General features: G+C 38.4%; 1 protein-coding gene across 1 annotated transcript in view; it reads left to right on the top strand.

The window, feature by feature from the left end:
- Dbp73D (putative ATP-dependent RNA helicase Dbp73D) overlaps positions 1 to 13,496 on the top strand; it is a 54,619-nt gene extending 41,123 nt beyond the window's left edge. The window contains exons 6-9 of the mRNA XM_053790747.2: positions 2,733 to 2,995; positions 3,257 to 3,557; positions 5,846 to 6,008; positions 10,109 to 13,496. Of these exons, the coding sequence (XP_053646722.1) occupies positions 2,733 to 2,995; positions 3,257 to 3,557; positions 5,846 to 6,008; positions 10,109 to 10,402 (1,021 nt within the window). The 3' untranslated portion in view covers positions 10,403 to 13,496. The remainder of the gene's footprint in view (positions 1 to 2,732; positions 2,996 to 3,256; positions 3,558 to 5,845; positions 6,009 to 10,108) is intronic.
- The last annotated feature ends 1,406 nt before the right edge of the window (positions 13,497 to 14,902 follow it).

Below are 14,902 nucleotides of genomic sequence, written 5' to 3'. Positions count from 1 at the left end.
CAGGTGCAAAGTTAGCAATGTCAGCACAATTCACACATTGACGATTTTGTCCACTTTGAGTCCTGCTTAAAACCAGTTCCATTTTCACTAGTATACCTTCTGTTCTATCAACTGAGTATAAGAAACTGCCCATTTATCTACTTTAATTATTGTATACAGTGCACAGAAGTTTGTAATTTGGCCACTTTTACACAAAATTAAAAAAAAATTTAAAAATAGAGTTCAAAATAAACGATGTTGACATTCCTGGCACTAAAACATTTCCTCTGTTCATTAATCACATCTCTGGGTGCCTCCTATATTACACTTGCCTTCCATTTGAAATTCTTAATCACACAAAAATAGAAGATTTACTCTATTTTTCAGATTATACTATAACCAGGAATGATTGGTCATGGTTTACAATGTCCCAGTAATTGAATCAGACATATTAAAACCCATAAAACAGACTGGGGGATGTAGGGGGGGCCTTATCCATCCTCAGGAATATTGGCAAAAATCAAATATTTCTACTATTTTGACCTTAATTTTCAAGCTACTTTCAGTCCTGAAAGCAATCAAATTCATCTCTATTTCAGTTAATACTAAGAAACAGCCAATAAAGCCATAAAAACCATCTGAGAAAATATCTCAAAGTTGCTATTTTAATCCAAACACATGGTTTTGAGTTTTGTTTTTCCCATCATGTACTTCGTGGAGCAGGATTTTTTTGTACTGTGCACACTCACCACACAGACCCATTCTCTCATATCAAGGCCAAAATTTGCTGCTCACAGCTTATCTGAGTGAGCTAAGCTCAGGTTGTAGAACTACATGATGAACCCTGGCCTCCATGGTGTAGTTCTATGTGATAGCCACTGAAAGGGTTAATATAGGAGTTGTAACTATATTAAGTGCTTGGACTTTGGTAATGTGCAAATCTGTACTATACCTTGCAGGAATTGTGACCAGAAATGTATTGGCAATACCCATCAGAATCTAGCAACTTTAATACACAAACACCAGTAATGCCCATACCATTGATGATTTCTGAGAGTTTTTCTACTCTCGTCTGGTGTTTTCTTGGACAACCAAGCTCAAGATCACAACATACTTGATGTCCTGTAAAAACACACAACCAGTGATCAACAAGAGAGAGAGAGCACAGTGCAGATGCCTGGAATTCACTCTAATTGGCATATATAATACAGTTAAGCAGAATCAAGGAACTTTAACTTTGTGAAACCCATCCCCTACTCTTATTACAATAAGAACATAAGAAAGAAGGAACACTGCAACAGGCCTACTGACCCATGTGGAGCAGGCCCTCAGAAATAGTTCTCTAATAATTTGTGTGTACACAAAGCACAGTCAGCCTGCAGTGCTTCCTGGCCTCTAACCACCCACACCATGATCTTTCTTTACCAGCCAGTCATCTGCTTACTTTGTTTGTATAAATATGGTTGTTGCTTTTATTTTATTTTATTATCACACTGGCCGATTCCCACCAAGGCAGGGTGGCCCGAAAAAGAAAAACTTTCACCATCATTCACTCCATCACTGTCTTGCCAGAAGGGTGCTTTACACTACAGTTTTTAAACTGCAACATTAACACCCCTCCTTCAGAGTGCAGGCACTGTACTTCCCATCTCCAGGACTCAAGTCCGGCCTTATCATTGCTTATCATTTTGTATTGACATGAAAAAACCTATTACACAGAAAAAAAAAGTCATCTCAATAAAAGTACTGTTCTGCACTGTCTGTTTCAACCAAGACAGTATACGTATGTGGGAATTGAACATTTATGTTATTGAATTTGAGTGTTGTGTAAGGTTTTTTTTTAAATCTTTTGATAACATTTTGGCTATGTTTAGATGTGAACTGAAACCTTTGTTAGCCAGTGCAATCGCTCAATGCTATATTGTATTGTATTTTTTTTTAACATGCTGGCCCTCTCCTACCAAGGCAGGGTGAACAAAAAATAAGAAACACTTTCACCATCATTTACACTATCACTCTTTGTAGAGGTGCACAGATAGAACAGTTTAGATGTCACTCTAAGCAACAAATATCCCAAACCCCTCCTCTAAAGTGCAGGCACTGTACTTTCCCACCTCTAGGACTTGAGTCCAGCTAACCAGTTTCCTTGAATCCCATCACAATATCCTGCTCATACTCCAACAGTTTATAAAGTTCCAGAAATCCATTTGTCTCCACTCCTATCTAACACACTCACATATGCCTCTTGTATGTACAAGCCCCTTGTACACAAAACCTCTTTTACTCTCTCTCTCCATTCTTTCCTAGGATGACCCCTACCCGTTCTTCTCTCAACTACAGATTTATACACCCTTCAAGTCATCCTGTTGTGCTCCATCCTCTCTAAATGGTATGGGAATAGTGACAAACCGTGAGAAAGAATATTTAATTTTCTCATATTTTTATACAATATTGTATGCTCCCTAATATCATGGGAAAAGAAAACTTTTTTTTTTTGTATATAAACATTTATTTTCTGAAGTCACTGAGGAAATAGATATTTATTGTGGACCTATATCAGGTGAATTTCAGAGATAGGATTTAGAATTTGTTTTTATAGAGACATGGTTATTTAAAAATTTTCATATCTTGTACCTTTGTCTCCTATTTTTATCGTCATTGTAATTCTTTGTTTTTCATATTGCACTATTATATATGGAAGCACTAAACCTGCTGGTTATAATGTTGTTAATTATAACTGCCCTTTTTTTCAGGTATCTTGTTTATGATGAGGCTGATCATTTGCTTTCAGCAGAGGGTGGAGATTGGGTGAAACGCATTGAGCAGTCTATAAGAGAACATGAAGCTTTGTCAGAGAACGTCCTCATTAATGGTTTTCAAGGGAGTGGCATCATTCAGTTTCCAAGAGTCCCACTCCACCGCCTTCTGTTTTCTGCGACTTTGTCTCATGATCCTGAGCTGCTCCAGAATGTGCCACTATACAGGCCAAAGTTAATTACTGCTTGTTCATCTGAAAGTGAGTGAAACTAATTGTTTTTATATTTATTTTTCTTTGGGTTTATCTTATGCAGGCCTTGATTCTGTGAGTAAAGCTAAGTCACTGGCGTGATTTTGACAGCCAAGTCTGCTATGGTTCTGTTGACCAACATATATTTTATCTCAGAAGTTCTCCATTTTTTTTTATCTTCCTCTTCTGAGAGATGAAATTTGCTTGAAGAGACATGTATTTAATTTCTGTTTACATTGTTATAAAATTTAAATTATCTATATTTTTTAGGTGGTAAGATACAGAGATCATCTGTTAGCACCATGGTTGGTCAGTACACTAGGCCAGCAGAACTAAAGGAAGAATATGTAGTCATGGAGGAATCTGTGAAACCGTTAGTTCTTCATTATTTGTTAACTTCAAAATCCTGGCGAAGAGTTCTCATCTTCACGAATTCAGTTGAAGCAACCCATAAACTTGGTGTTCTTCTAGCAGCCTTATCTGAGGACTTAAAAATTGCTGAATTCTCTTCAACTCAAATGAATAAGAGACAACAGATTGTCTCTCAGTTTTCATCTGGAAAAATCGATGTGTAAGTCATATGCAAAATAAGTTTCAGTATTCCATTTAGGCACACAGTAGGTTGGATAGGGAAACAGTGTGGTAGATGTTGCAAATACATGGACTGGTAATAGGTTACTTATTTCAGTAAAGAGTTTAAAGTGGATTGTGATACTTAGGTTAGGGTATGTATAATAGAGAGTAATTACTTTTCTAAGAAAATTGGGTCTTAGTGATGTGTAATGTTTAACACATTTATAAAGGAAGTTATAAAAGAACATGCTAGGGTGATGAGGTGAGGTGTGGGATTAAAAGATAATTTATTTATTTATTTTATTATCACACTGGCCGATTCCCACCAAGGCAGGGTGGCCCGAAAAAGAAAAACTTTATCCATCATTCACTCCATCACTGTCTTGCCAGAAGGGTGCTTTACACTACAGTTTTTAAACTGCAACATTAACACCCCTCCTTCAGAGTGCAGGCACTGTACTTCCCATCTCCAGGACTCAAGTCCGGCCTGCTGGTTTCCCTGAACCCCTTCATAAATGTTACTTTGCTCACACTCCAACAGCACGTCAAGTATTAAAAACCATTTATCTCCATTCACTCCTATCAAACACGCTCATGCATGTCTGCTGGAAGTCCAAGCCCCTCGCACACAAAACCTCCTTTACCCCCTCCCTCCAACCTTTCCTAGGCCGACCCCTACCCTGCCTTCCTTCCACTACAGACTGATACACTCTTGAAGTCACTCTGTTTCGCTCCATTCTCTCTACATGTCCGAACCACCTCAACAACCCTTCCTCAGCCCTCTGGACAACAGTTTTGGTAATCCCGCACCTCCTCCTAACTTCCAAACTACGAATTCTCTGCATTATATTCACACCACACATTGCCCTCAGACATGACATCTCCACTGCCCCCAGCCTTCTCCTCGCTGCAACATTCATCACCCATGCTTCACACCCATATAAGAGCGTTGGTAAAACTATACTCTCATACATTCCCCTCTTTGCCTCCAAGGACAAAGTTCTTTGTCTCCACAGACTCCTAAGTGCACCACTCACCCTTTTCTCCTCATCAATTCTATGATTCACCTCATCTTTCATAGACCCATCTGCTGACACGTCCACTCCCAAATATCTGAATACATTCACCTCCTCCATACTCTCTCCCTCCAATCTGATATCCAATCTTTCATCACCTAATCTTTTTGTTATCCTCATAACCTTACTCTTTCCTGTATTCACTTTTAATTTTCTTCTTTTGCACACCCTACCAAATTCATCCACCAATCTCTGCAACTTCTCTTCAGAATCTCCCAAGAGCACAGTGTCATCAGCAAAGAGCAACTGTGACAACTCCCACTTTGTGTGATTCTTTATCTTTTAACTCCACGCCTTTTGCCAAGACCCTCGCATTTACTTCTCTTACAACCCCATCTATAAATATATTAAACAACCATGGTGACATCACACATCCTTGTCTAAGGCCTACTTTTACTGGGAAATAATTTCCCTCTTTCCTACATACTCTAACTTGAGCCTCACTATCCTCGTAAAAACTCTTCACTGCTTTCAGTAACCTACCTCCTACACCATACACCTGCAACATCTGCCACATTGCATCCCTATCCACCCTGTCATATGCCTTTTCCAAATCCATAAATGCCACAGAGACCTCTTTAGCCTTATCTAAATACTGTTCACTTATATGTTTCACTGTAAACACCTGGTCCACACACCCCCTACCTTTCCTAAAGCCTCCTTGTTCATCTGCTATCCTATTCTCCGTCTTACTCTTAATTCTTTCAATAATAACTCTACCATACACTTTACCAGGTATAAGGACACAAGTGCAACTAATGTGACATTTTATTGTGGCAACATTTTGCTCTCCAGGAGCTTTGTCAGAGGGGTGGGGATGTTGCTGTACAGAGCATCATTTGAATTGTTATGTCTGTGCACTTCTGGCAAGACAGCTATTGAATGAGTGATGGTGATTTTTTTTTTGTTGTTGTTGCCCTACCTAGGTGGAAGATGGCTATTTTTTTTTTTTTTTTTTTTTTTGGAGGGGGGGGGGGGGTCTTTCACAAATAAACAGCCTTATTTGCACTCTTTGATCTGTTGTTACTTAATTTCTTTTTTATTAAATAAATTTTAGCCAAATTGTGAATGCTTTTCTGTACTTTAGATATTGTGTTCTTTTATATGTAGTCAAATGCCTACTAAGAATAACTATAAACTAAATGTGCAATATAAACATAGTTTAGTATAATTTCATAGAATACTTATTAACACATTCATTGCCCTACAGTCTTGTGTCTAGTGATGCTATGGCTCGAGGGTTGGATATCCCAGACATAGAACACGTAGTATCATACGAAGTCCCATCTCTCAGTACCTATATTCATCGTATAGGAAGGACAGCTCGTGCAGGCAAACCCGGAACTGCTCTCTCTCTTGTTACCAACGATACGGTATGTATATAATAATTTACTGTTTATGTTTTATTTTTTATTACCTGTAGATATAGATATCTAGATGTAGATATCTTTATACGTATATGCTTCTAAGCTGTTGTATTCTGAGCACCTCTGCAAAAGCAGTGATAATGTGCGAGTGTGGTGAAAGTGTTGAATGATGATGAAAGTATTTTCTTTTTTGGGATTTTCTTTCTTTTTTGGGTCACCCTGCCTCGGTGGGAGACGGCCGACTTGTTGAAAAAAAAAAAAAAAGATATACAGTTTTCTAGCAAGCGTGCATGAGCATGTTAGGTAGGAATGAATGGAGACGAATGGTTTTTGGGACCTGACGAGCTGTATTTGTCAGAACATTCATTCATAATTCAGAAAGCGAGCAGGGCTCAACCCATAATAAGCCAAAATAATAATTGCCAAACCAGTGTTTTAACCATTACTCCATACCAACTTAATAAGATTTGCCAATTATGTGTATTTCTATGCTGGGAGGATTGGTGTGTAACACCCCTGTGACTGCCTATGTAGGAACTTGCAATCCCATTCATTGATAACTGGAACAACTTTTATGGCAAACATGATATGTATGCAAGGGATGGGGTACATCTCTCTGGGGCTGGGGTGGTAGCACTTGCAAACTCAATTGAGAAGGCCATTGGTGAAATGCCTATGATTTTAAACTGATAGAAGATAGAGGTATGGGTGTGTGTGGGAAACAAGCAGGTTGTAACACTAGGGTTGGAAACAGTATATGTATAAAAGGCATTCAGCATGAAGTTATAAATAAAGACAATAGATCAGGTCAGCAAACAAAGGGGGACAGCAAGGGACTAGCTCCCTTAAGGTTTACTATACTAATAGCAGGAGTGTAAGAAATAAGATAGATGAGATAAGATTAATTGCAAGTGCAGGAAACATAGATATTATTGCTATAACAGGGACCTGGCTCAATCTGAAAGATAGAGAGATGCCCTCTGAATGTCACATACAAGGCTATAAATTATTCCACACTGACAGGGTCAACAGGAAGGGTGGTAGAGTAGCGATGTATGTCAGAGACAATTTAAATTGTTGTGTTGGACAAGATATAAAATTAGAAGCGTTGGCCACTGAATCTGTTTGATTACAGCTTCTCGAGGGCCGAGAAAAACTAATTTTGGGTGTGATTTACAGGGCCCCAAATCTTGAAAGGGAGTGCAGTAAACTTCTATGGGACGAAATTCGTAAGGCATCTACATATGAAAATGTTGTGCTAATGGGAGATTTCAACTATAGACAGATTGACTGGAGCAATTTGACAGGAAATTTAGAGTCAGGTGACTTTCTTGATACGATCCAGGATTGTTTTTTAAAACAGTTTGTGACAGAGCCAACTAGGGGAAATAACCTCCTTGACTTGGTTCTTGCCAGATGGGAAACAGTAATTAATAATCTTGAGGTTAATGATGAGCTTGGGGAAAGTGATCACAAATCACTCAGTTTTAATATATCATGGAACTCCCCTAATAATGGCAATCAAGTCTGTCCCTGACTTTCGCGTGGCTGATTTCATAGGACTGAAAAATTACTTAGGTGGGCTGAACTGGAATGACCTGACTAAGGGTCAGGTAGGTGGTGATGGTTGCCGATATGACGCTTTCCAGGGCATAGTTCTAGCTGCTCAGTCAAATTATGTTCCAAATAGGGAAATCAGATCAAACAAAAATGATCCTAAATGGATGAACAATAGATAAAAATATCTGATTGGTCAAAAGAGAGGCATATATAGTCAAATCAAAAGAGGAGAGGGGCATTTAAGAAATCGATATATTCAGTTAAAGAGAGAAATAAAAAAGGGAATTAGAAAAGCAAAAAGAGATTATGAAGTTGCAAGAGAAACGAAGACTAACCCAAAAGGATTCTTTCAGGTGTACAGAAGTAAGATCAGGGACAAGATAGGCCCACTCAAAAGTTCCTCGGGTCAGCTCACTAACAGTGATAAGGAAATGTGTAGAATTTTTAACACATACTTCCTCTCAGTTTTTACACAGGAGGATACCAGCGATATTCCAGAAATGATAAATTACGTAGAACAGGACGATAATAAACTGTGCACGATTAGGGTCACAAGTGACATGGTCCTTAGGCATATAGATAAATCAAAACCTAACAAATCCCCAGGCCCTGATGAACTGTATGCATGGGTTCTAAAGGAATGTAAAGAGGAGCTTAGCAAACCTTTGGCTAATCTTTTCAACATATCACTACAAACTGGCATGGTGCCAGATAAGTGGAAAATGGCAAATGTGATACCTATTTTCAAAGCAGGTGACAGGTCCTTAGCTTCGAACTATAGACCAATAAGCCTAACCTCCATAGTGGGAAAATTTATGGAATCAATAATTGCCGAGGCAGTTCGTAGCCACCTTGAAAAGCATAAATTAATCAACGAATCTCAGCATGGTTTTACAAAGGGGCGTTCCTGCCTTATGAATTTATTAACTTTTTTCACTAAAGTATTTGAGGAGGTAGATCATGGTAATGAATATGATATTGTGTATATGGACTTCAGTAAGACTTTTGACAGGGTCCCACATCAGAGACTATTGAGGAAAATTAAGGCACATGGAATAGGAGAAATTTTTTCCTGGATAGAGGCATGGTTGACAAATAGGCAGCAGAGAGTTTGCACAAATGGGGAGAAATCAGAGTGGGGAAGTGTCATGAGCGGTGTTCCACAGGGGTCAGTGTTGGGCCCCCTGCTGTTCACAATCTACATAAACGACATAGATGAGGGCATAAAGAGCGACATCAGCAAGTTTGCCGATGACACCAAAATAGGCCGTCGAATTCATTCTGACGAGGACATTAGAGCACTCCAGGAAGATTTGAATAGACTGATGCAGTGGCCGGAGAAGTGGCAGATGCAGTTTAATTTAGACAAATGCAAAGTTCTAAATGTTGGACAGGACAGTAACCATGCCACATATAAACTAAATAATGTAGATCTTAATATTACTGATTACGAAAAAGATTTAGGAGTTCTGGTTAGCAGTAATCTGAAACCAAGACAACAGTGCATAAGTGTTCTCAGGAAAGCTAATAGAATCCTTGGCTTCATATCAAGAAGCATAAATAATAGGAGTCCTCAGGTTGTTCTTCAACTCTATACATCCTTGGTTAGGCCTCATTTAGATTATGCTGCACAGTTTTGGTCACCGTATTACAGAATGGATATAAATGCTCTGGAAAATGTACAAAGGAGGATGACAAAGTTGATCCCATGTATCAGAAACCTTCCCTATGAGGATAGACTAAGGGCCCTGAATCTGCACTCTCTAGAAAGACGTAGAATTAGGGGGATATGATTGAGGTGTATAAATGGAAGACAGGAATAAATTAAGGGAATGTAAATAGTGTGCTGAAAATATCTAGCCTAGACAGGACTCGCAGCAATGGTTTTAAGTTGGAAAAATTCAGATTCAGGAAGGATATAGGAAAGTACTGGTTTGGTAATAGAGTTGTGGATGAGTGGAACAAACTCCCAAGTACAGTTATAGAGGCTAGAACGTTGTGTAGCTTCAAAAATAGGTTGGATAAATACATGAGTGGATGTGGATGGGTGTGAGTTGGACCTGATAGCTTGTGCTACCACGTCGGTTGCCGTGTTCCTCCCTTAAGTCAATGTGACCTGACCTGACTAGGTTGGGTGCATTGGCTTAAGCCGGTAGGAGACTTGGATCTGCCTCGCATGGGCCAGTAGGCCTGCTGCAGTGTTCCTTTGTTCTTATGAACATGGCCATGATGAGATCTGGTACAAGTACATGTACCTTCAAAGTTGGTATCAGTGACTCATGACTGATTGACTTTCCTATTAGGTACAATACCATTTAGATTTATTGGATTCCTTATCGCATGTCCAGGCCAGAATTTACCGCTCAGCATATCAGAGGGTGCTGTGCTTAAAACATAGATCTACATAAGAGACAGCAAAAGGGTTAACCAAATGTTGTGGGTTGCATTCAGAAAAAATTGCTTATTGAAAAAATCCATTGATATATTTTGTATGATTTTACCTACATTATGTTCATATTTTGCATTTAATATTTTTTCCTTTTCAGATGCATGACTTCAAGACTGTGTTGTCTAATACTGGAAATGTAGCAACTAGATTGGTTATTTCTACAGAGGAGTTAGAACCATACGAGTTTCTTTATGTAAATGCTTTAGCTAAGATGAAAGAAATTTTTCTCCATGAGAAATTGGAGCAAAGAAAACAGTTGGAAGAAAGTATTTCCAGGCCCCAAGGAAACAAAAGGCAGTTAAAATTTAAAGGAAAAAATCAAACAGATAGAGGAGTAAAAAATTTTACAAAGAGGCTGCATAATTTCAGAAAACCAAATAGAGTAAGATAAGATGAGTGAGGTTATATATAGTGGAAAGTTCCTGGACTTGAATTTTCGCATGCTTCCTGGGTGAAATATAGTAGTGAAGATCACATTGTGCATTACACTTCTTTGTGAAGTAGTGAGGTGAGTTTCAGTGCAGTCAGTCATTTTGTTTTGGTTGACAGGCATTTTTTGTCATATTGTCAGTGCATTGTTGCATTTTTTTGTGTTACAGAATAGAATCTTTGAAAGAACAGTGTGTATGTGTTTGTGCCCGGCTTGCTGATTCAAGACCAGAAAGACCATTTTTCTCTCCCAAAACAACATGGTAGTCGTTCCCCACCCTCTCTACTCCCCAGATCTAGCTTTGACATTTTAACATGGAAGAGTCAAACAAAATTGTCTACCATGCTATATGCCATTAGGAAAGAAGTTTCAGAAATGTTTTGAGAAACGGTAGAGGTGCTGGGATAAGTGTATAACCTCCCAAGGAAAGTACTTCAAGGAAGACAACCTCAACTAGGTGATTAGGTTAGCCTATATGGAAGGGCCCTGCATATTCACCACCTTCATTTTGGTGTTCCACTTTTTTGTTGACTGTCAACTGAGCCAATGTTCATTACGTTCAGTGCTTTTACTGCTTCTCTGCATAACAGCTGCATAAGGGAAGGGCGACTGGCGCCATATTTTAAGGTATGTATTGTATGTGCTATGTATTTATTTTACTTTTTATATTTTTTATGCCTAGCTGTATTGAGCACTTAATATATGAAAGTGTAAACATGTTATCAGGCATTTTAGATGCATTTGATAATGAAAAAATGCTCTTTTCCTCCTGCTGGCAATTTTCACTTATCACACAGGGTCAGGAACCTAAGAGCCATACAGATGGGGCCCTCTTGTATTTTTTTTCATGGCAGTCCAGGAACTTTTTTATAGCACCTTGTATTTTATCTAAATTTACAATAAGATGTACATGTATATATAAATATGTATGGCAAGTCACTGGGTCTTGTAACACTATTGTATGAATTCATATTGCCAGGAAACATATATTAGGTCATTTGGCAAAGTTTATTAGGCAATTAATTAATCAGTGGGTCAAGCTAAATATTTTGAACCATCAAATTCTTGAATTTAAAGACATACCCCATTTAACATTACATTTCCCAATGTTAGTTCATGTTCTCTCAGATGTCCCTGACTCAGTCAGAATTACTCCATATTCAAACTAATTATCATGCTTTTTTTTTTTTTTCATTTACCACATTGATAGTTGCCACCAGGGAAGGGTGGACATCACAATTCAGATGACCCCCAGAATTGCAGCATCTCCACTCATCCTTTCAGAGTGCAGGCACTGTACCTCCCATCTCCAGAATTCAAGCAAGGCCAAGCAAATTACCTTGCTTGCATAATAACAGCATGTTAAATCCCTAAAAATCCTTGTTTTCACCCCCTCAAATCTGACATTTGCATATACCTGCTGGGTGTTCCAAACCTCCTTCATACACTTCCTATGCTTACTGTATTTTATGTGGTGATTGGTTTGGTGAACATATTAAATATTTGTGAGAATTTTAAGGAAATATACCTCATTAGACACTAACATTTTTGTAAAGTGCATATAGGTTCAAATGTGTGGGGTAGGGGAAGCACTAAATCTATAGGGGAGTCATATACGGGAGAGAAAGACAATCAGGTTCAATCCAAGGGAAAGTCAGGTCCAATTCCTGAATCAAGATTATAAGCATAACTAAGTGCTAAACCCACCAGGGTCATACAGCATCCTTGAATCATTATTATTATAATCTTGGGAGAGTGCTAAACCCATAGGATTATACACCATGTGGAGGAGGGGGAATGGAAGGCATTATTATAATCAGACAGAAGCACTAAACCTACAAGGTTCATACAGCACTTCAAATGGAAGGTATTCAGGCTTAATTCAGGGCACCGGAGCACAGATCCAATTCCCTAGATCAAGAGCCCCTCACCAGCATCAAGGAACCTCCCTTGAGGGGTCCTTGAATTGAGAGCTTTGCTGGTGTTGAGGAATCCTCGAGTGGTCTCAATGCTAGAGATAGGAGAGTTCATTATTATTCCTCTTTCTGATTATAATAATTATTATTATTCCATGTGTATGGAAACACATGGACTAACCACATACGGGGCACACGAGATTGTTAAAAATATCTTGAGTTCTGAAACACCAACACCACTGACCAATGATTGGTTCTTAGAGCTTAATTAGTGTGTCTTCTGTAAAATACTGCATTCATGTCTTATCATTATTCAATATTAAAAATTAATTATTTAATGTTAATCTTTTCAATAAATTGCTTAGTGGTATTTATCATATCTGTCCATTTTTATTATAAAAACAAAGAGGAAGTCTATAGGGAACTTTCGTTAACCAAATAAAATGGTGCATAGGTAGCAGTGTTGGGGTGTGATAATTTAAGTTTGTTGAAGCAACTAACTTGATCTTTTCACTGTTCAGACTCCCAAAATTAATGTTGCTCTGTGATCACTTTTTTTTTTTAATTAATTTTTTTCTTCTGAAATGGTAGTCTTTTTCTAAAGGTAATGACACCAAAAATACAGAATTACATATCTTTGAATGTGGGGAATACAACTAACTACTGTACTTAGAAAGAGAAAAAATAAAGGCCTACATATAGTATAGGTTTTATAAGGATGTTTTAATATTGTCAATGAAGTTTATATGCTGTGGTCACCCCTGCAAATGGAAGCATCAGATATGTAGTAATTGTATGTAGAAAGTAAGTTTAAATCCTGGGTGTTTCTTTTCTTCACTCAATTTTTCCTTTCACAACCTACATAATTAGACCTGGAAACCTGAAAGTAAACTGATTGGTGGAGTGTGTTATGGAAAAAATGGTCAAGGTGTAGTATTCATTTTCAAAGAGGAGCTCTAAACTTGTAAAGAGTCATGACCTCTATGTGTAAATGGGCTTTGCACTTGAGTGCCTTAAACTAAATTAAAGTGAAGTTAAGTACTTTGTATATTTTGTGAAATGCCTTTGTTCATAAATTTTATATGTATCCCTAACGTGATGTATTTGTAAATGTTAGAAATATATATTTCTAAAAATTACATCAGCTTTTACTGGAAATTTAACATTAGAGGATTGTTAACATTGAGATATATTAGCACGTTACAGTATAGAGCTGTCAAGGGTTTATATCGCTGCATGACCCTTGTCGGTTTAGCACTTTATTTGATTATAATAAGGGTTTATATCACAAAGTACCCACTTACAATGGTCCAGGATGGACCATTTCGGTCTATCCTGGACCATTGTTAGGTTGCAACTGAGTGAAGAGAGGAAAAGAAAAAGGCAAAGACCACAAGACAGATCAGGAGGGTGAAGATGGGAGTGGTGGCAGCAGCAATAGCAATAATAATAGGGTGAAGAAATAGAATTAGTAATAATGGTAGTACAATATAGTAATACGTGAGAATGAAGAGACGAGTCCTATAGTAGTCTTACTGGCAGCCCATGCTAGGCAGGACTAGTGATTGAGCAATGAGGGCATCTGAACCCAGTGGAGATCAAAGTGACTCAGCACTAGCACTTGTCCCCAAGGAAAAGAGGAACACTGCAGTAAACCTGCTGGCTTGTTCTAGGAAATAAAAAACCAACATATGCAAAAACTGGAAGATAGGAAAGGCATAAGAAATACAGGGCAAGAGGACTATATTATCAAATGAAGCACTAAACCTGTAAGTCACACTGCTGCAGGGAGGGATGTGTGAAAGTAGAAATGTGCAAAGGTCAAGAGGTAGGTGGTGTGTAAAGTTAAGGGTTAGTTGGGGGGGGGGGCTAGTGCATGCAAAATTGAAATCAAAGTTGGTGCAATAGGTTAGTTTAAAAAAAAAAAAAAAAGGTGGGACTTTAACAAGGTCGTCAGTGTGTTGGGGCAGTTTAAAGTGGATCTTGTATGCACTGAGTAATGCTGTACTGATTCTATCTTAACATTTTTGTAGGGTAGGGTGTACTAAAGGTGTAATATGCTTGATCGGAGACCAGCGAGGGGTGAAGACTACGACAGAGGTAGCGTTAGTAAGGGTGGTGGAGTGATAAAGGAAGTATAATTAAAGTTGATGTAATAAATCTGTTGCTGTCAAAGAGGGAGTCTGTCAAAGGTGAGGCCATCAGCAAGGAGTGACTACATTAGAGGTAAATTCTGTGTGCCCACTGGTAGACAGGAGTCTAATAGAATACGGCAAACTGCTAATGGAACTTCACAATTCTCACAGTGGCAATGGGCACCTCCTTGAGATACCCACGAGTGAGACACGTGTATCCGATGTGAAGACTGGAAAGTGTAGTCTCCCAACCACAACATTGATGATAAGAAGACCAGAATTCTCAACACGGCTTGACAGAATATAATTTGTTATGGATCAACTTAGACCAACGTTGTTGCCAACAACTGTGAAGGTGGCTCGAGATTACCTATGTATGAAATATTTGCTAATTTATACTGGACTTGCCT

This window comes from Cherax quadricarinatus, chromosome 88 (genome assembly GCF_038502225.1).
Source record: "Cherax quadricarinatus isolate ZL_2023a chromosome 88, ASM3850222v1, whole genome shotgun sequence".
NCBI classification, from domain to species: Eukaryota; Metazoa; Arthropoda; class Malacostraca; order Decapoda; family Parastacidae; genus Cherax; species Cherax quadricarinatus.
Note: the sequence above shows the minus strand (reverse complement) of the source record. Positions and strands in the feature narration are given on the sequence as shown.